The sequence below is a fragment of the Prinia subflava genome, chromosome 4 (genome assembly GCF_021018805.1).
Source record: "Prinia subflava isolate CZ2003 ecotype Zambia chromosome 4, Cam_Psub_1.2, whole genome shotgun sequence".
In the NCBI taxonomy this organism is placed as follows: Eukaryota; Metazoa; Chordata; class Aves; order Passeriformes; family Cisticolidae; genus Prinia; species Prinia subflava.
The window spans coordinates 28,684,295-28,707,253 of record NC_086250.1 but is presented as its reverse complement, the minus strand read 5'-3'; the positions used below and the strand labels follow the sequence as shown (position 1 = coordinate 28,707,253).

Below are 22,959 nucleotides of genomic sequence, written 5' to 3'. Positions count from 1 at the left end.
TGTAATTCTGAATGTGAGAACTAATGCCCAGATAGTCTTTCATATATTAAAATCCCAACTTCAATCCATCTCATCTGTATGTGCAAGAGCAACACTTCAGAAAATTACACTGCAGGTCTTCAGAAAATGTACCCCAAAAAGGAGGCACAGAATTAAAAGCAATAAATAAATAAATGAAAAGAAAAAAGCCCAAAACAACCAAAAGCCCAAACCCAAAAAAACCAAAAAGCATAAGTGGCACAGCCAAGAATAAAAATCTACAAATAAAAAGAATCAGAGTCTCCCCGGGCAAAAAAAGTCCCCAAAGCAACATTCAGTTGCTTACATTACAAGATTAACCCTCCTCTTCCTACAGTCCTTACACACCTTCCAAGATTCCTCAACAAATGAGTAACTGCACATAATGAAACAGTTATACGGCAACAAATATCATCAATTAAAATTTTCTATTTGGAATAATTACATACCAGGACTGAAGAGGACAATTGCTTTCAAATATGCATATTCATATCCATCTAGACACAGTTTAACCATGCTGTTACAAAACTCTTGCAATTTGAAGACATGCTCCATTACTAGTTTTCCTCTGTCTGTTGGCAGCTTATCTAAATCAAGACACACATTAAAAAAAATCCCAATTAACACATATGCAAAAAGTAGTCACACTAGACCTTTAAAAATAATTAGCTTATTAGATTTGAACAATGGGACATCTATGCTCTCTATAAATTCCTATTAGTTCTGAATAATCTTGACACCAACAATTATTATTACTAACACTCTTTTTTCCACCTCTTCCAATTAGGGCTCTTCCTGCCACTAATGCTTCCAGTAATCAGACGTGGATTAGAGCTTGAAATGATCAAGGAAGGAAGGGACTAGTTATGAGCAAAGCATACACTGCTGCTGCTGCCCTGTGCTCTGTGTCTAAGGCTCAGGTGCCACATGGTAGGATAGCGCACAGCTTCACGGGTTATTGTAGCCAGAGACCACGGCACTGCTGGGACAGGTGTGCCATTCACCTCCCCTGACTCGCACTGACGGGAATGTGCTGGGGGCAGAGCTGTTCCCCTGGAGCCAGCAATAGTGAAGCAGCCTGAAAAGCCCATTCGCTCCATAACCCATCAAACAAGAGTCTTTAAATGGTAGAAATATGTATGTGTAATAATGATAAAAACATGACTAACTACTACAATGCCTTTTCTGGTAAACATGCTTTAAATATTACATAGACTAAAATTTCCAGATTCCATTTGTATCTGCTCTAGAGATAATCACAGATTTGTTAGTAGCTTTAGCTGATCCAGTACATCTCATGATTTGATCAGTTTGTTTTAAGCGATCATTACTTATAGGAGGTTCTTGTGGATGTTTTTAGATCACAAAAAACCCTTGGAAGTAATTCCTTAATTACCTTATTATAAAAGAAGATGAAAAATCTATAGTCTGGTAGGCTGGTTTTTTTCCAGTTTACCAATCTGCATTTGCATAGCATCAGCAACAGTGAATTTTCATACCCGTAACAGCAAACAACTCAAAAATTTAGTTAAATCTGAAAATGCTTTGATTTTTGTATGCGCATCTATCTCATGAATAATGTGTTATGACTATGAACAGATGAAGACTATACTTTTATTGACTGATTAGCTTTCAGTGCTGACAACCTTGTGAGTACCCACGAGCACACAAAACTCAAAGACACCCCTCTGGCTCAGAGGAACAGAATGAAGGAAGCCAAATGACACATCTTTCATTTGAATCAAAAATATGCCAAAGATGCAGGACATAGGATTAACAAGGAGCAAAGTGTACTTAGTGGAGATCTGTTGAAGACTTCCATGTAGACTAAAACTAATACACGGAAGTCAACAAGCCAAGTTATGTAAAGGAACTGTGTCACCAAGTGGGCATTCAGCTGCTCCTGTCACAGCTATGAAGAGCAAGGACAGGTGGGTCATTCTTTACTTTGTATCCTTCATACAGAGGAATCAGATTCACAGTACTCTTGTGTTCTTAACGTTGATACTGCCCAAAATATTCCTAATTTGGGCTGATGATATTAACAGACAGCAGAACGCTATTAGACATTACAACACACAAAAATAAAAACAATATGGGTTTTTTTTCATTTGGAGGTAAATATTAGCATGGTTGACTTTTGCAAAGTTGCTAAAAAATTCTATCTTGTGGACTGTAATTGCTAGTAAAATTTTGTTTCAATACTAATATGAAATTCTTTAAACAGTAAATTTACAATAACAACTGAAGTATAAATAGCTTCTGTGCACTTCAAAACTTAAAAAACATCAAGTAATTTCCCAAGTCTGGCATGTGCACGACATACACCTTACCTTGTTGTAAACTGCCTTGAAGGTGATTAACAAAAGCAGCTAAGATCGTTGCCACATTCATAACTTGTGAGCACTGTGCTAGACCAAGCGTAAAAAGTTCATTCCAGCAGGCTTTTACTAATGATATGCTGTTATCCTGTCTATTAAAAAGCACAATAATTTAATAAAACCAGCTATTTGCATTCACTTTTTTTTTTAATTTGAAGAACACTTCATAAAACATTAATCAATCATTACAACCAACACCAAAATGAAGTTTTGCATCATTTTTCTTTGCATGCTAGAATTAAAGTACCCAGTTTAAAGTGATTTTTGTAAAGCAATAAATTTTTGTTTAAATGACCTAAAAGGAGATAGACTTCTACTACGAAGGCAAGCTGAAGTTACAGTAAATCGCAACTGTCACAGTGTACTCCATCATGCTAGTGTTCTTAAGATCTGGGACAACATTTATGTGCATGGACAGAAAAAGATTGCACTCTTCCTGTATTGTGGACATAGAACAGACTCAGGGGGCCTTTTTTTTTTTTTTTTTTTAAACTTGAAAACTGACAGGTTGGTATAATTTTTAAATTAAAGATACAGATGAAATGGAACATGTGTGATCAAGCTTCTGAGCTTCCTGACTGCTACCTTCTGCATCCCTTTCAAGTCTGGAATAAGGTTTGAGATATGGACTTCAAATTATATATACTAGTCACAAGGATTTCTTTGCTGTAGCTTAAAATTAAATATATCAATTCAGCCACTTCTGTATTAGTAACTTAAATTTCAGTAATGCCAAGCATCTCTAACTCACAGAGTTTAACAAGAGCTCAGTACCTTGGAAAGCAAATCCCACCAGAGAGGAGTGAAATTCAGGTACCACATTTCAGAGTTTTAGCCAGTGAACATAAATAATGGAAATTTAAAAGAAGTACAAGAGCTATCAAAGAAGAAAAGTATATTAAAGCTAGGATTTCAACTACAAAAATACAGTGGAATGGATTTTTGTAAGAATGTTGATGCAATCTTTAAGAACAGTTCTGATGATTTAGTGCAATACTAAGATGCCAGATGACAGGTGAACAGAGACTTGTCTTTAACTGGATTACAGAGAGCTAACTGAGAGCAGTATTTTTCATTATTATCAAGTTCTTTTTATGGTAGACATGATACTGTACATGCATCCTGTTCATCTCCTTTACCATAATCAAAGGGACTATGCTGAGCACCCCTGAACATTGGGTGTACTGGCTACTCCTCTGATACTTGTGAGTAGATAAATGTATCATCTACAGCATCTTTATGGCTAATCAAAATTACACCAGAACCAGTTCTTAAATTTGCTTAAGCAGCCTCACAAAACTAAGAGGCTGTAACCAGCTGGGTGAAGGTTTCAGCAGGAATCTCTTGTGAACAAAGACACCCATGCAGGAGGATGAACCCATGAGTATCTGGCATCTTTAGCTACATCATCAGGTGAAAGGCAGCTATGCTGCTGTGACTGAAGGAGAGTGTCCAGCCCGTGGAGGAAACAACCTGGGTACAATTATCCATCTTCCCTACAAAACCATTACCATCATGCTCCATGAATTTCTCTTCAGTTTAAAAGTGAAATGAGTCACCCTTCTGAAAGTCAAAATTATAGGATATAATGTGTTCCAACTATAAGGGCTGCTTTAATTTCAGATAAATCTCCACTTGAAAATAGTTTGCATCTTAAGTGCTTCAGAGGAACACTGTGAATTTATGTTATTTATATATTGTTGCCCATGATCTTGACTGTGTCTATAAATGCTATTACAGGTGAATATTAACACTATTATGACAGCTTACTCATCCATATTTTTGGAAAAAATATATTGTGAAATAACAGATAAAAAGAGCATGTGCAGATTTTTCTTGTTAAATCTTTTTGGAGAGAGAGACCTCCTGTACTACCATTTTATTTTTAAAAGCAATTCCCATTTGTTGTTACAATAGCAATTTGTACAAATTTGCAGTGTCTCTCGGTAAGAAAAACCTTTTTAATACTTAGAAATGACATAATGTACTATGTTTATTTGCTATGCTTATTTGTTTATTTCATTTTGTTATTCTGCAGGTCAATAATTTCTACCAAAATAAAACATCATATTTACCTATTTTTTACCCTTACTATTCTTTAACTTTATACAATATTCTTTTCTCCTTCCCCAAAACATAGTCTTATTTACACACAATACAAGATCTTTCTTTAAAAACTGTGGAATCTTTGGCTGAAGGATCTGAGTAAACACAAATGGTAATCACAGATCATCCTGCTTTTGACAGCTTTCCTGGAAAAGGGGACAATCCCTCATTTTCAAAAGGAATTCTCTTTGCTGCCACAGTCACAGGCTATTTTAATATTGAATGAACAGAAACACTACAGATGAGAACAAACTAACATGATTTATTCACCATTTGCGTCAGAGCTGATACAGTATCATTATTTGTTTGATGTATCTTCATAAAATTATTTCTGAATATAACATAAATCAGTTTTTCCCATGCAGTTTGGACACGTTTTTCATGATGATCAGCAATGGACTACAAACCTGAACTTAAGAATTTTAAGTCCTACACTGAATTCTGATGGAGAAGCAGGATGTTATACAAACTGTAAAAAGAACAGTTAGAATTACCTTTTGGTTACAGAAGCCATTTATTATTGGCAAATCTGAAATTAGACAACTTCATTCTGAGTGTTTGCTGAATCTAGCTAACCATTTTCTTCATGTACGTTATTAAAGGCAAAATTATTACTAGTAATTCACCTTGTGAAGATAAAGATTTTGGGGATTCAGAGCAGGAGTTTCGTTTTGCTGATTGCCTGATAAGCATCAAGATGTAGCATAAAGTTGTAGCAATTAAAAAGCTGATAGAAATTCCTATTTTCTCAAAATATATTTATGAAGCAGCAGTATGTGGGAATTTGATTGTTTTAAACTACTTCTTTTTCTTACAACACCCAACCAAAGTCCTGAATTTGGACTCAAATTGGGAGTTGTTTTGATTCAGAAAATTTACCTTACAGTTGAGATTTTTAAGTTTTAAGTAGTAGGGTTTTATTTTTAGAAGTCTCTGAAGAAGACAGCAAAAACCAAAAATTCAAAAGCACAGACCCACAATATAAGTGAACAGAGTAACTGAACACTTACCCCAGAACTTGGAAAGATGGAATGGAACGTGCCCAGTGCATGGACAAGAAAAGCAACCTGGAGGCAGACTCGCAGATATAGTGAACGTTAAGATAGTCAGGCATAGGAGAAGGCATGGTGAGCTGCAAAAAAGAAGTAGGAAGCAAAAAAGAAAAAAGAAGGAAGTGTAAGACAGTTATTTTACTTTCTTCATGATATGTTTAGGAAGAAATCAATCTTTTGAGTGTCTTTTAAATGAATAAATAAAATTGTTCTTAAAATAAAAAAGGTATAATCCTGACACAAAACTGAATGACTGCCTTTTGCATTATTAGCCACACCTTTACACACTGTATGTTATATAACTACAAAGCAACAAAAAAGACAAAAAGTTTCATTTCTAGATAATGATTCATGTCTGGGACAACTAGAGATGGAAAAATCTCAAAACTCAACCTCTGAGACATTCTTGAAGAATAAGAGAAGAATTATTGTAACAGGAATGAGTTGCTCACATTAGAGGAGTTACAACTCCTAGAGAGAGGGAGTAAAAGAGAGTGTATGTGTGTGTGTGTGTGTGTGTGTGAATTCTATTTCGCAAAACATCTGGTTTTTTTACTTTTACTTAATATTTTACAAATAAATACATGAGAAATCTTTTGGTGTTTGAGTAAAATACCTAATACACAGCTGCTCCCAAGTCCAAAATATATAACACATACATCAGAAAGGACCCTCTGCAATGTTAGTAAGTAAAGTTAGTGATGTTACCTGCATATGTGAAGAAAGAGATTTGACTCAAAATAGCTTAGAACTTGTAATTCTCTCTTCAGAAATTAATACTTTCTAATATAATGTTCTGGCTAATGCATTAAAAAAAAAACCAAACTGACATTTGCATTAGAGATGGTCATTTAAATGATCAAAATAGATGCTGATAAGAGGGGTAAAGTTTAACCAAATGCCTTTTACCAAGTTTTCAGATGACCATGCTTTTTAATTTGTCCATGAAAAATAAGATGATGAAAAAAAATATACAAGGAATTTCTGCAAGCTTGTAAAACGAGAACTAAATCCAAAAAATATATGGCTAACTAACACAGAAACTGTATTTGAGTCCACTACTACCATGCTAAAATAGGGTATCTCCACAAACAAGAAACTGAATATGATAGAAATTGATAGAAATTCCTATTTTCTCAAAATATATTTATGAAGCAGCATAAAATACACTTAGAAGTCTCAAAATCCAGCTGCAGATTGTATCAGATCCACCAGTTAACAAGTGACAATGTGGATGCTGACTGCTTCACGCAATGAAATGCTGACTCTGCTTCATGCAAATACTTTGTCTATATGAATCCTTTTGTATGCATTACCAGTACTCTTAAGGTAAGATATTATAAAATAACCAGTGCAGCTAAACCACTTCAGAGCGCAGTAGTTTCTGCCAAACAAAGAATTAATCAGTGAACAAAAGCAGTTCATTAATTGGAAATGAATGCCAATACCTGAACAAATACATCTCTAAGAAATTAAAAATAAAATTTAGATCTTTATTGCACATCACTATGTCAAAACAGCTGTAAACAGTCAACAGTAAGAAAGTATTCAGTACCCTGAATGCTACATGAGCATCGCTGAGCAGTGGCCCCTCTATTTCAACAATGTTCATGCTTGTTTCTCCACCAAGCAGCTGTGCATTGCCCTCAATACTTTCAGAGTTCTGGCACGCTGTGCTCTCTCCTGGATTTAATGCTTTTGCAAGAGTATCAAATGCCCTGTAAGATTACAGAAAAGCAAAAAGAAAATTTCATTTTGGAGACCATTTCAATGACCATTTAAGAGGAACCTGCACAGGTCTGAAACCTGTTGGCAGAAGTCTGTTTCAAAGAGTGATTTGAAAAATAAAAATCAGTAGCACGCTTTTCCTGACATTCCACCGAACTCTGAAACAAAAATTAGCAGCAGATCCTGTTTACACTAGTTGCCAACAAATTCACAGTTTTGACATATTGGTTGTGCTGCTAAGTCACAGTTTGCTTTTCAAGATCTCCTCCATGATGTTCACTGAGAGCGCTGGCATAAGTGTTTTGAGGACATGATCACCAGACTGCTGTTACAGTCACTTAGTGCACGTATAAATTTTACAGCCTTTTACTGCTATCAAGCACAGAGTAAGATTGTTTTTTGTTAAGTAATCAATTGTAGTTAGATTTTTCAACTTAATTTGAAAAGACTGCTTCAAAATATGTAAGAGAAAGCACTCCCACGCTTTCAATACAATCCTCAGTACCCTCTGCTGTGTGGCAAGGACTCTTGGCTTTCACAAGCTCAAATGCTAGAGGGTAGATGTCACGACAAGCACAGATATATTACTCAATATTTTGCTGCTTGATAACATGAGTTGTTCTTCTATTCATAAATACACCTGAGAACCACAATGGACACACCTTCAGTCAAAAATACACAGATTTGATCACTGCCTACAGACAGATGACATATCCTGGGAACAGCAACACATACAGTGTTGCATGAAAAACTTATGCACTGAAGCCTGAAAACCTTACAAAAGCCAATTATCAGCTTGTATGAAGAGCTCACTCTCAATTTATAGACATGTTTATTACCACAGAGTCTAAAATCATTGATTTAATGCCAAAATCTAGGGTAGAACTTGGCCACCTTCTCTACCCCCACGCTGCCTAGCTACATGAATTCACTAATACACTAAAAAAAATGAGCTGTTGCACATAACTATGCACTACCAAATGAAATATTACAGTGAAAGAGCTGCTGACACTGCCTCAAGGTGTGGGATGGTAAACGAACTACTTTTTGGTCCTCACTAGCCTGAGTACCTTGATGTTACACATGAGGGTAACTGAGGCATATGTGGGTGACTATACAGACATACCTGGGCCATCTTCTGTCTCCGGTATGTGCAAAGGTGGCACAAAGGGAAGGCATTCATAGCTCAGCTCTAGAAACTATACTATGGACTCCTGCTAGAAGATCTGAGGTCTTCCACAATTCACTCTTTACAGTCTAAGCAGAACAGGCAAACACAGCAGCTCAGCAACAGCTGCTTTTTAGGGATGTCTTAACACCATCTCTGCAGGGCTCTTCATGTGGCAGGGACAGAAATTTAGGAGGGAAACAGGACTTCCCCATTCTCCAAAAGCTAAATATTATATGCATCTGTCACTATCCTGTATTTATTATGGCACAGGCTGAGGAGCCCTTTTTAAATAGTGTGGGCATGTACACTGGTTAGCCATGTCTGCCCATGACACTTTCTTGACAACTCTGATTCTTCAATGTTGCTTTCAGAGGAATCTTCTACCTCCTAAACTCTCCTCCCTCATAAACTGCCAGTAGTAAAGCAGCAGAAGTCAGTAGCAGCTTTGCTTCTTCACGGCTCAGGAATGTGAGACCTTTCCTATACAAAGCCCCAACACGAGCAATGTCTGTAAGATAAAGCACCACGGAAAAGAGAATCTGGAACAAAGCCTGCCTGGGAGCTATCTAGAACACAAAATGAGAAAACAAGGCATAATCAATATTAAATACATGGTATTGATATCCTTTGCTACAAACAATCTTGGTTCTCTTTTTGTCAGGCTCAGTCATCAACAGATATATAGGACTGCAGATAAACTGTAAAGAAAGAACATCATGAAGCATTAGAGGACAAGGCATGTAAAGTTATAATATAAAAGTAGTGGGGCCTTGCAGCAGAAGTTGTACTCTGTGTCAGCAAATGTGAAATCGTAACTACTGCAAGCAATGAATATAAGAAATTACATGAAAAGCATGGATGGATGAAATGTGATTTCTGAAGTCCCTTAAACTCTACTCCCTCAATAAACATCTGTGTCTGTTAGATCATGCTGGCACTGGGTCTGATAGGGAAATCAATAATTTAGAAAAAAATCTTAGTTTCTGTTGGAGTAACAATTTCCCTTTCACAGCAATGTTTAACTTGAACCTTCCCACTGTACAACTGTTAGGTAACTTACTTGACAAGAGTATGTCAAGTCAGACCTCTTCCAAGCCCTCTGGCTGAGAGAACCTGATGCCTTTTCATAGACAGACTTTTAAAACTGAACAGAAATCCTGAAGCTGGTAAAAATAACATCCGGAAGTGCCAGCAAATGAAAGATTACTACATCTCTTTGAACAGCCATAGCATTAAATGATGTCTATCAGCACATGTAACTACTTACACAGCATATTCTAACATTCTTTACCTAGGAGGACACAGCAAAGGCCCAAACCAGAATTTATAAAAAGTCAGACTGACTTTCTAAACACTATATAAAGAAAGGAGCAGAAAAAAATGTAATCTGCTTGCAGTTATACAAAGCAGTAGAGACCACAGGGAAATCAGTTATTTCAGCCACTATATGCCCACCATTTCCCCCCTTAATGGATTTACTCCATACACTTTCAGAACAGCATGTAAAACGTAGGTGGTAGAAGAATATTGCTGGGGCAGCAGCCAGAAGCTTGCATGAGAAAGGAAGAACATGATTGTGATTGCTGGAATAACTGTGGATATTCTGTAGATACATCTTACACACATGCTCACCCCAATGGCTCAGTTAAAACTAGTGCAAGACACAAGTTTGTAAGACTCTCAGTGAAATCTCTTGAAAATAAAATTTCCAGGATGATGCAAAGTACTAAGACTGTAGTACAAGACCTAACATACCTTAGTACGGCCAACCAAAAGGTACGAAAATCAGCTGTAACCTTTAACTGAAATTATATTAATTTCAAGTACAAACAACTAAAAGGATCTATTTCTCTAATGAAACTTGCTTTTCATTTCACTTGGAAGAATCTTACAATATTTATCTTCTACATGAGCTTACACTGATATTACTTTTAAAGCAGATAAATTTACTACATTGTGATGATTTAACTAATTGACTGGTCTGAATTGACAGAGACCTCTTGAAAAGGACAGTATCTATAGGGGAAACATGCCTTACCTTGTAACATCAGTACTAGCTTGTTCTTCTTGCTTGAGTTCAGATAATGATGCATCTCCATTACTCAAACTCTCGATCACAGACAGCTCTGTACTGCTTTGTGAAATGTCTTTGCATTTACTGAGATTTGCTAATGAAGTCACCACATTTGCCAGTGTACTTAAATCTCCCTGACATGCTTCTACCTAAGGGAAAAGAACAGCTTTTAATTCTCAGTTAATTGGCAGCTGCTAACCTGAAAGAGAAGAGCCTAACTTTCACATAAATGAAGAACAGGGCATATGCAAAGACATATCTGTAAGAAAACTGTTTTCAGTCTATGGGTAACCACAATACAGCACTTAGACACTGCACTGCATGTAAAATATGGAATGTTTTGACATTTACTTGTAAAAGTAATAGATACCTATTTCTTTCAGAAAGAATACTGCTGATGGTAAGCAAGTGCAGAAAGAAGTTTTCACATCTTTATGCATTAGTCCATCACCAGGATGTAAGACTGCTCTAGATTGTATTTTTAGCATCTCCCTTCCCCATGTAAATGAGTTAGTAGTAGTAGGGTAGGAGAATGTCTGAAAAGAAGGAATGCATGAAAAATCACCTTTATAAACAAAGCAGAAAAAGAACTCTGCTGCAGCCTTTATGGTGTTTATGTCTTTGTTCAACTGCAAATGAAAAAAGTGATTCAGTACTGTCTAGCAACTTAGAGAAGCAGTAAGACATGTCCCACTCTGTCCCAGCAAAAAAAGAAAAAAAAAAAAAAAAGTACATTATTAGAGACAAGTATGCTGCTGCTAACAGCAGACAGAGCAAGCAAAGGAAAATGCATGAAAACAGTATGAGGTAATTTGATATCAGCTAGAAAACACAAATGCTTCCTACTGTGCATATATGAGGAAGGTACCACATGGCTTTAGTGGATCAGTAAGTGCAACAAAATGGAAACAAAGGAAAACCAGCTCAGAAAAAAACCTGTTGATGACAATAGGTCTTATCAGCTTTGCCAAAAAAATAGTGATTTGGGAGAAAAAAATCAGACCATATTTACACATGGCACTGTGATAGTGCCATGAGAAGTTTTGTGAACATCTCACTTTAATTGTACAAAAGAGCGAGCCAAGTGTCAGGATTATCCCAACACAAAAATTAAAATAATACAGCCCTTAAGACTCTCTAAAAATGTGAAGGAAGGACATTTACTTTGTCACGTTTTTAGCATTTTTACTGTGTGAGGCGAAGAAGAGAAGGCATTTGTAACACTCGTGAATATTGTAAAGGAGTGTTTCAAAAATTAATTTAACCAAATAGAATACTCTTCTTTCCTTACATATACAATTACAGCAATTAGCTCTACTTATTGTACCAGTAATATCACCACATACCTTATCTGGAGTCATCAGCACAGTAGGCTCAGTTTTTATTGCAGACGGATGAATGTTAACAAACATTCCTGATTCCAGCAAACCCGTTGATCTGAAAGAAAACAGCACAAGTTTTACTTTTGTTTAATTTTAAAACTGAATTTTCCTTTTTCAAAAGACAGAGATAGCCACTTCTGAATACAATTTACATACCTTGCTGTTTCATTGTCTGTTACAAAAGTTGGGGTTGCAGCTAATGGACTACGAAGATCTTTGCGAATGTAGATCTTTTCTGTAGAAGCTGCACAGTTTGAAGATTTTTCTCTTGACACTTCAATAGGTTTCCTCTCACACTGTACAGCTACAGAAATAATACCCAACTATTAAATCACACCCTGAGTTACAGAGTAAGAAATAATACTTTTCTCTCTATTGAAGATTTGATTTTAGTTATAATTCTGAAAATAACTAAAATATATAAAATACATATCCTATAACCAACAAGCTAACAAGTTGTATAAAAACCAGCAAATGATGTAGTAAAGATCTGATATCGAACATATGGAACACTTTAAAGTTACAATTAAAGGAGGCATCCCCTCATTTTTAATTTGAATCAAAATGGAAGCTTAAAGCTTCTCATTCTCTCAGTTTCACACTCTCTCTTCCTTTGTGAAGGACTCGTGGCATGTTTTTCTATAGATTGTGGGTCTGTGTTGAACCCATGTAACTTCGTTCATTCAAAGAAGCTTCTCAAGTTAGGACCTCAGACAATACAGCAGGAAAGACACCATCACCAAGTTCAGTTCAGACCACTTAAGATCAATCTGGGCAACACCCTGACCCAGAGTCACTGACTTCAGAGAAGAAGTGGATTTTTAATTTGAATGACTCAGTGAAACAAGGTGGAATGAATCTGGGCTTTAGCCTACAGATATACCACCTTGCTTTGAACACTAAAATGAAACTTACAGTATTATCCCCTATGGGGAAAATGTGGAAATGTGAAAAATGTGTAACTTCAGACAAAAAAATTAAAAACTTTTCAAGAGAGCAGCAGACTGTGATTCTATTCAAATTTTTACACTGGTAAGTATCTTAAACCCCAAATGTTGTAATATTCAAGTATCAACAATACTACCGAAGTCAGCCTGCAACCCACAAATAGTGCTTTAAAGGGTGGGAGATGGAGGCAAGTATTTAATGTTCCATTGCAAATGCTGTGCTCAACAGCAGGATCTTGCCTTGCTGAGAAAAGGCCAAGGCTTCTTCAAGGGACAAATAACCCTCACTGAGGGAGATACTGTCCGAGACCATACTAAGATTTCTTTCCTTTCCCCACCTCACTGAGGAATGAGACTTCTCATCACCACACAATCCTCTCCCCCACTCAGTACTCCCTCATGACCCTGAGATTCTTTTCCTGCCTTCTGATCCCTAAGCCCAGTGATTTTGTTCTGCTTAAGAAGTGTTCTGTGGAGGGGTCTTTTCTTACTACCAGCTGAACTAGAGGGTAAAGATGCACTTTCACTGCCCCAGCTTTTCCTCCCTTTCTGAATTAATTTCCTCTGTGTTACTGATTTCTGCTGACAGAAGAAGGGCTGTAGGGAGGAAAATGTCCACAGAGGTTCAAGAGGGTCAGTAAAATAAGTGCAGGATGACAGAGAGCAGAGAACAAGACCAATACTGTATGTACTACACAGTATCACAGTATTAGGTCCGAAGAATTTGTGTTTTGTGTGATTTTCTTTGCATTTAGTATTTTGATACTGCTGTGATATTGCAATACCACTACATCTGATGTACAGAAAACTTAAAAGGAATTTGGAATCTGCAGGAATGGGTAAGAACTGAACTTTAGATCACTATGGATCTCTGCCTTGTGAATGACTGTCTCTGCAGAGCTTTGCCAAAAGTGAACACCAATTGCCAGTAATCTCAGCTTTGGAAAAACTGAAAGGAAGGTAGAGTTCAAAAAGTTCAGTAGCTTAGTAGTTCATTTACACATAAAAAAGTTGAACTGCACAAAAAAACAAAGCAGACATGTTCAATATTTGCCATGTAGGAGTAACAATTCATTCACCTTCATCACACAGGATGGAGCTTATTAAGCTTTTAAAGCAAACACCTGAAAGCATTTAATATTGCTGATACACGAAACTTGTACAATGCTTTAAAGGAAAAACCTATAATGATTTAAAAATATGTAACTAAGATAACGATTTGTATCTGTACAAAGCATCTCTTTGGTAGCAGAAAGTAGCTGCCAGGTGAAGCAGTTAGCTCTTATTCAGACTCACAATCTTGTTTCATCCCAAAGGCGATGCATCTCTGCAGCCTGCAGTACTGACAGCGATTCCGGTGGTGTTTGTTAATGACACAGTCTTTTGCTCCTCGGCAGGAATAAACCAAATTCTTCCGGATGCTCCTTTTAAAGAATCCTTTGCACCCCTCACAGGTTACTGCTCCATAATGACGGCCTAGTTACAAAATAACAGAAAATGTGACATTAGATTTACAGTATAGTATTATTTTTTTACACTTCACAATAATTAAAACCAAAATATTAGCTATTTTACCCAGAAAAAAACACTTGTTTTCCCCCATGGATTGCAGATCTTAAAATATATTCAGGCTATAAAACAACATAAAAAAGCAAGTGAAGAATTTTTCTAGTTCAAAGCATTTAACAGGATTTTACAAACAGGCAAGTTCTGTTGACAGTAGTGTTAAAAAAGGCTAAGAAAACAGGTAAGTAAGAACACAGCAAAAAAAAAAATCATTTATAGATTTCTAGTAATTTTCCATACAGACAAGTCCAGTAATTGCTCATTACAAGTTCAGCTGTTGAAATTGTATGCATTAAATCTAATGGAACCATGGAAACTGCACACACAGCATTTACAGCATGAGGCAATCACTTCAAAGCTTTACTTTCACCTTTCATTTTCCTAACAGGGTAATGAATGTCCATAGTACTTGCAGTAAAACATCAGTGAAAGAATAATCTAGAATAGCTACAACCTTTTTTTTTCTGAAGACCAGTTCTGCAATTTTTCTGTACAACATAAAAATTTCTAAGATATACTACAAAAAGTAAGTTTTACCATTATTTTTAGAAGTAAATTATTTTGATTGTGCATAAAATATAAACATTACTAAAAAGGATTGATGAAGGCATGCTTGGCAGTTACAACAATTTTAATTTATGAATCCTCAAAATACCTATGGCACATCACAAAATAAATCACAAATATGACCCAATTTGGGAGAAAACACTTTTAGATTCTTTCCCAAAGTTTCTTGAAATTCTGACAGGTTTTTTAGATTCCTTTATCACAACTTTTTTACCACTACTAAAATGTGAAATTTCAAAAGCATCATATATATTAAAAGAAAAATGTCTGAAACAATTTAGTGGCAGCTGGATTAGGAATATTCATTCTGCAAAGTACCAGGGCTGCTTCTTCACCTACTCTTTTGATGCAGCTTCTTGGATTCCAGGTTGGAAGTGGCTGCAAAGCAGTTTTCATGACAATGGTCATCGCATGGGAGGGTCCCCAAAAGCTGCAGCTGCTCAGAGGAACACGGCACTCTCCCCAAAGTTACCACTGCCCAATATTCCAAGGCCAGCACAGGAGGAAAACCTCCTTGGATCTCCAGCTCCTCAAGGGAGACTCCAGCCCTCCACTGGAGTCAGAGAAGTTTTAACAATTAGAACATGCTAATCAGATCTTTGTCTTAAGTTTGGCAGAAATTTCCTTGAGATGGGTGAGGTCAGACAAATATTTAGAGCTCTAGCAACTGTATTTTTTATGTTAAACTTTGCCATTTTTGGGGGAAAAAAAATTAAAACATTTTACTTTCTAGCAAGTTTGCTCCTTTCTGAAGGGAGATCTCCTAGTGGTCTGCAGGTTCCTCAGCAGGGGAAATGACAAGCTGGCACTGACCTACTCCCTCTGCTGCCAGGACCAAGAGAATGGCATCAAACTGGTCAGGGAGATTTTAGGTAGGACATTAGGAAAAGGTTCTTTACCCAGAGGGTGGCTGGTCACTGGTACAGGCTCCCCAGGGCAGTGGTCACAGCACTGGCCTGGCAGAGCTCAGGAAACATTTGGACAATGCTCTCAGGCACAGGGTGTGACTCTCAGGATGTCCTGTGCAGGACCAGGAGTTGGACTTCAGTGATACTTGTGGGTCCCTTCCTACTCAGGATATTCTATGATTCTATGTAAGATAACAATAAATTTTATCTATGATACTAAAGTCCCATTTGGTGAAATTCTGCACTTCATGTATAGAAATTTATACATGTATATGCATGCAATCTGTTACACAGCTTCAGAAGAATTTTAAACTGCTTTTACAAAATTGCACCACCTTAAAAAAAAAATAAATAAATACCTGATGCTTTGTCTCCACATACAACACACAGATCAAACACTTTGTTTAGGCCCTGTTCATTGGGGGAGTTGTCTGTTAAAATCTGAAAAAAAAAGTGTGAAAGAATTTAATTTTTCTTGCCATCTAGAAATAGTAAAATATATCTCATGCTTGTGGTTTTTGTCTAAGATAGGGGATTAAATCTACAAGATATTATGTTTTCTTGATTATATCTAATAGTCTTCAGAGACATAAAGTCACTACCTGCCATGCCACTGTGCTCCCTTTCAGGAGGGAACAAGAGTTTTACTTGTAATGCTTTTGAGAAGAATTCAAGATTTCATTTCTCTAAATGCAAAATGGAGTGACATTTTGAAAAACATTTAGTATCTGCATACTCTTACCTTTTATTCAATTTTATATTTATATACTAATGGCTCTTCCATAGTACAAAAGAGACAGAAGCACTAAACAGATGGAACAAAAAAAATCCCTTGTAAAGGCTACTAGATTTACACAGAGGTTTATTAACTCCTTTTTTTTATAAAACACATAAATATGGACCAAAAGAAAATGTACTCTGGATACTACCATTAACTTCCAACGGGTATATAGCTTGGCTTTCAAGAAGAGTTTGACATTATTGAAGTATCTTGTCTTATTCAATTATTGCTGGTACCTGTAAAGCTTTGTTAAGCACATAATTTTAGAATCCCAGTAGTACAGGGCAGGCACCAGAACACTTCACCTAATCTTTGAAAACTATCCCACTACAACATAAATAAAGCACAGCAAAAACTCCATTTTCATTCCATTTTTACTTGCAATTTGTCCGTTCCAAAAAAGGAACAGACAAATTGCAAGTAACAACCAAACACCATCTTGACATAGAAAAGAAAAAAACATTCCTCTCAATAAAACAGAATATAGTTTAGAAGCTTGAAGAGTTTTTAACTTCTACTGTGACTTAAAGGGAAGCCAGACTCCTCATTCTTGCTTTGCATATTCAGAACAGGATCTCTGATAGAAAGGGAAATAACCAAAACAGAAAGGACACTCTCTTCCACTGAGAAAATTTAGAAATTTGCTTTTCAGAGTTTGGAACACAGTACAGATGATATATGTAGGAAAGTTTTTAACAAGCTTTTTTAATAAGCTTTTTTAACCCACTTTTCTAGTTAGCCTTGTTAACAATACTGTCTCTGAGATTCATCTCTAAAATTTTCTTTAAAAAACCACTAACGTTTAAAGGAAAATAAGATGATGAGTTAGGAGAATATTAACCTTTCAATCCTTCCAAATTTCCAGTATTAACATTATGTATTTTCATGATATTATATAAAATAAATAAAAATAAATTCTAAATCCTTCCACAAATTAAAGCTGCACTGAAATGGGAAGTTCCACATAAGGAAGGACTACAGAATTGGCCCATGAGGAGATAAAAACCGCAGACTCAGATAAATTATTAACTGAAGAACACGAAGAATAAAAATTGATTATTAATATGAAGAAGAGCCACTGAAGTTAAAATAGATGATGGGAGAGTCTTGCCAAATGACTCAACGTAAAGATAAGATGCAATAACAGAAAGGTTTTTGGCAGAACAAACAAATGGGCATTTCAAGTGAAGGCTACAGAAGAAGAAAACAGATGAAATTGCAGATGGAAAGATCATTTGAGGGAGAAAATACTATAGATCCCCAAGGGATGAAGGTGAACAACAAATGAATGGTAATTTGTATTTCATGAACTTTTAAATGGACAAAGGAAATTTCTACCCATACATATCAGTGGACAACAGAACAATTAAACTAGAGTGAAAGAAGACTGTTGCCTCTCAAACTGACCTATTTTGCCCAAATGATACTATCAGAACTACAGCTTTTAATTTTTTGTACAGATCTCCTCTTTTCCTGAATTTTGTCTTTTAAACCAGTGTGGCACACTTCTCATCTCTTAAATTGTCTTTGAAAATAATTTTTATGTGGACTACTCACATCCCACTGGTTTATATTTTTGTTGAGGCTAAAATACAACGTGTATGATAACACTAAGCATGCTTCAATGCCTCTCAATAGGATTGGCTTTTGCTACTGGTCCCCTATTCAGAGTAATCAAATTCTTTGGAGCAAGGACCTAGGATGTCCATTTGCAAATAACCGAGTTTCAAAAACTGAAGTATTATATAATACAGAGATTCTTTCAAGCTTACACAGCGTGTGGATAGTGAATCAGTGGACTGGTTCACGGAAGAGCACAAACTAAACAGTTTAAGGGTCTGCAGCTGGAAAGAGATTGCTTGAAAGAGGATTTTGTAGTGATTTATAAACTCCCACACAAATCCTTATTAGTATCTTATAATGCAAGAGACACCTAATTAAACACTTCTCTCAGATGGCCAAATCATCTAATGTATTCTTCACACACCATACAATACTATAGGTTATTATACAGACTGAAGCTTACATGGTCTATATAAATAACAAAAAAAGGTTGTTTAACTTTAATAGCAGCTCTCAAATATGACGGTGTTACTGCAGTCTCCAGCAGTTAGCTCTGTATCATCAGCTAATGGAAGTAAAAGGATATGCTCAGAAAGGTCATTATTTACTTGGCTATCTTTTAATACCTTTCCTTAAGCAGCTGTTTAGGTTCATAATGTTTAAGTGTTTCATACGGGACTAAATGGACTGCAGCTATCTGAATGCTGTCTGGCCTACCACTGACTGTAACAGCAGCACAAATGTCTGGGGGTGAATTACATGCAGTAACTGTACTTCAGCTGGAGTGCAGTAGCCTCCTACTTCACGCTGAAGGAGGCCACATCTCCCAACTCTTCTTGCATGTTTTTGACATTCTTCACTGCCATCCCGTCCCTGCCAGGCTGAGGATGTGGGACAGAAAGCTTGGAAGCTGGAGGGTAGCAACTAAGGAAGCATATAAGGTGTGTGGGAGTAAGGTGCACTGGAGACCAGTTCAGGGAGTTACAACCCTGGCTAGTTACAATATCACATCAGTAAACCCCAAATCATTCATGTTTTTTTCTCACCCCCCTGGAGTACTGTATTTCCCTACTAAACAGTCGGAGCACTGCTGTGGACTACAATTCACACAGCTGAATGGCAGTTGCAACAGTGTGCAAAAAGGAAACCAAGCAAAAGGAATTGTTAAATCAGAAGGACAATGGAGAAAAGTGAATGTTTTTCAACAATACATGAAAACAGATGGAGAGTTAATGAGCAGAAATAAAGGACTGTTGGCATGGCAGAATCTGGAAATGACAATAAAAATAACTGTCTTCTTCCTAATGTCATGAGCCAACATATAAATTTTAAAAGCAAGAAATTTACTAAAAAAAGGATTTTTCCTAATTTTCAAGTATCCACAGTGAGTTGTAGTGCAAGGAAAATTATACTTTAAAAAAATCAAAAAGGAGAACCCAGACAGACTTATCTGGCAATAAAACATCTTTTCTTATCCCATTTGAATGAAAAATATGAAATAAAGTGGATTATCTACCTGGATGTGTTGTGCAGATATGTCAGGGGATGCAAAAAACAGTTGGTTGACACCTGAAGCATCTGGAGTTGCTAGGATAACTTTTCCTGGAGTGGAATCTTGTCTGGCAAGGATCACCTTGCTTGGGGTAGAGCCATCATGATTTGTTAAGATGAACTGCTTGCCTGCTGAGCTCTGATCAAGTGCTGTAACAATCTGAATCTTCTGGCCCGTCTGCTGATCTGTGACAATCTAATAATACATTTATCTCAAATTGTTATGGTGATTTAAGTTAACTTTCTGGACCCAATCCGGGCACTTGAAGAAAAGTGGAATTTTGCCTTTTATATTTGAGAAGCAGGATCACCTTCCCCTCTGTCCCACAAGACCGAATTAAACTCAAATGAAAACTTGGATTTTCACTGTTTTTGAAACACATTTCAATCACAAGTGTTTGAAGTCAAAACCTGAGTTCATACTCAATTTTTACAACTGGTGCATGCTTTTACAACACTACCGAAACTCTTCACAATTCTAACATCCAGAACTCAAGGCACGTCTGTAGTTGAGCCCTAAGACCCATCAGGTTATAAGAAATCTTAAATCTTGAATTCACTGCATTCCACACAAAATGTTTGCTGCACCTCCAAGGTTTAGTTACTTAGCAAAAAACTTCTTAAAATCACAAACATAGATGCCCAAGTGAAAAAAGTAAGCAGCAAACAGCAGGAAAAGCATTTATACTGTTGCACCAGTATATACATTTTAGACTTCATTTTGTGGGGACCTTCTTTTACATATACATTTCTAAATAAAATAAGTGAAACAGAATCTCTTTCCCTGCTTTTTTTCCTTCTCTTTTTTTAAGGAAAAACTGATTTTTGTTTTATAATCAAGAACCGATCTACAGGGTGGGTTTTTTTCCATTTTATCCCTATTTTAAAGTGCAAATTCAACAGAATTTTATTAAATAATCCTTCACTTTCTGCCAACTTTGTCAAAAGATTATAATCCTCAGAAAAAATAATCAAGATTCTCTCTATATATGCCATTATAAATCTCACTTTTAGTCACTTCATTTCTCCATCAAAATGTCTACATGGAAAACTGCCTGGTTTATTCTGGAGTCTAAGGAGAATTATTCTACCAAGACTGCTTCCTACAAACTATTTTGAATTAGAGATCAATAAAATAGCTCCTATTAATTTTTTTTGACAGCTAAACATTTATGTTTATTTACACATTCCCAACATTCACATTAAAGATATGAATTTTATTTTTATTACAGATAACATTTATTTTGTTGTCTAATACTTACCATAACTAGTTCCACTGTAATTGAGGTGCCAATATTAATTATATTTCCTAGGTGGAGAACCATGACACAAAGAAACTGAACAAGGCATAATTTCATGTGTGTTTTTTATCACCCTTGCTACTGCACCTCCACAGCAGGCTTATTACTTTCTCTAAATGCTCAATACCTGTGTATATTTTACAGTTTAAAAAGATAAGCAGTGATGAGAATCCAATTTCAGCAGTTATAATGCAATATTGACACTTTCAAATATTTAGAAATCCTGAGTTTCAATACAGAAAATGAATGTGTTTCCTTCAGGTGGCCTTGTGCTCTTAACATTTTAAGGGATCATATTTCAATCTTTTTCTCTGGAAAATATGATTAAAAGCATATCTAAGAGAAAAGTGCAAGTAAAATGACAAAATTCTAAATACTAAAGAACAAAAACTATCATGGGATTTGGGGTATCGGGTGAGAAGACAATAGTAAGCATGACAATAATTATCAACATGATAAATTTTCTGTTCAGTTTTTTCATATATCTACATGTCTGGGACCACAAATAGCTACAGCAGACTCTTATTTCTTCTTTAAATTCCTTTATGTTGGTTTTATATTCTTTAGAAGGCAGACTTCACTGCCCTTTTCATTTCCTTCATTTGTTAATTTCCTTTTCCTTGTTCCATTTTCCTTCATTTACAATCCTACATTTACTTCTCTTGTGATTTTGGCTATTTTCAAACTAGCTGATATTCCATTCCCCTTCTTTCCAAACATCTATTTTATTTGGATTAGGAAAAATCCAATGTATCTTATGCTCAACAGGGTGCATATATGTACAAAAGCCAAACAGAACACTCTGCTGTTTTTTCAATTTCCAGACCTGCTCATCAAAAGACACTCTTAGCTAAAATCTGTCTCCCTATCAAATCTTAAAAGCACAACTGTGTGTACCCCAAAAAAGGAACATACTCCATCTAGTTGGTTTATACAAAGTATACCCAAAACCCAGCATGTCCCAAACAGTAAAAACACAAACTTGAACTATAGCTAAAATTATTTTTGGGACATATATACTGAGTTATCTTTTTTCCTACTGTAGCCCAGGTGTGTAATTAAAAAAACATATGTACTTGTAGATAAATACAGCAGGACAGTAGGCAGAAGAACAACTGCTACTTCACCCAATTCACTTCACCTTCTATTTAACAGAGTCCCAGTCTTCAAATCAGTTCCTGCCATTCTAGGAGGATGCCCAGGTAGTTTCCAGTACATGACATAGAAGGTACAGTGTTACATTAATATCCTTACAGAGCTGTTCAACCTGCACAAGCGATTTCTGCAGCTGACAAGCATCTGACAACTGACAGAGGCAAAAGGGAAAGCAGGTTAAACACAATTCAGCATCTGCAGCTGACCTCTTATGGCCACACACCTGCAAAACCTCCACCTACACTGCACTGGGGACACTGACAAGTGGAGCAGTTCACCACAGTACAACAACCTGCAACACCTAAATGTCAAGGTAAGAGAAAAAAATAATCAGAGGGAAGAGGAAGAACACTTCTGACCACAAATCCACCACGAATCAGTGACAACACATTATCTTTCTTAATAATCTGAAACTCAATATTGCTAAAACAATAATACTATGAAACAGGAATATATAAATTCAGAATTAACTGCATAAAAATACACTACCCTCATATATTTCATTTAAGCATCTTGATGACAATGGAAGATATTATTTTCCTTTATTGCTTTTAAGCCTTGTCTGTTACAAGTTTTGATTTCCATCTGAACATCATTTCAGTAAATTAAACACCTCAGTAACTGTGTGCTCCTATTTCAGAAAAAAGAAAATGTCTAAACACAACTAATACATCTGTTTATAACAGCCATTTTGGTGCAGAAATGCCT

At 36.1% G+C, this 22,959-nt stretch overlaps 1 protein-coding gene across 11 annotated transcripts in view; it reads right to left on the bottom strand.

The window, feature by feature from the left end:
* Positions 1-22,959, bottom strand: part of NR2C1 (nuclear receptor subfamily 2 group C member 1) — a 53,356-nt gene that overhangs the window by 9,963 nt on the left and 20,434 nt on the right. For 8 of the 11 annotated variants that reach the window (XM_063396316.1, XM_063396304.1, XM_063396309.1 and 5 more), the window contains 10 exons: positions 19,761-19,991; positions 16,260-16,341; positions 14,156-14,335; positions 12,069-12,216; positions 11,877-11,967; positions 10,495-10,679; positions 7,113-7,275; positions 5,516-5,637; positions 2,352-2,491; positions 468-605 (listed from right to left, as the gene is read on the bottom strand). In XM_063396316.1, coding sequence (XP_063252386.1) covers positions 468-605; positions 2,352-2,491; positions 5,516-5,637; positions 7,113-7,275; positions 10,495-10,679; positions 11,877-11,967; positions 12,069-12,216; positions 14,156-14,335; positions 16,260-16,341; positions 19,761-19,991 — 1,480 coding nt within the window. The remainder of the gene's footprint in view (positions 1-467; positions 606-2,351; positions 2,492-5,515; positions 5,638-7,112; positions 7,276-10,494; positions 10,680-11,876; positions 11,968-12,068; positions 12,217-14,155; positions 14,336-16,259; positions 16,342-19,760; positions 19,992-22,959) is intronic. The other 3 variants (XM_063396312.1, XM_063396313.1, XM_063396315.1) reach the window with 1 other exon arrangement.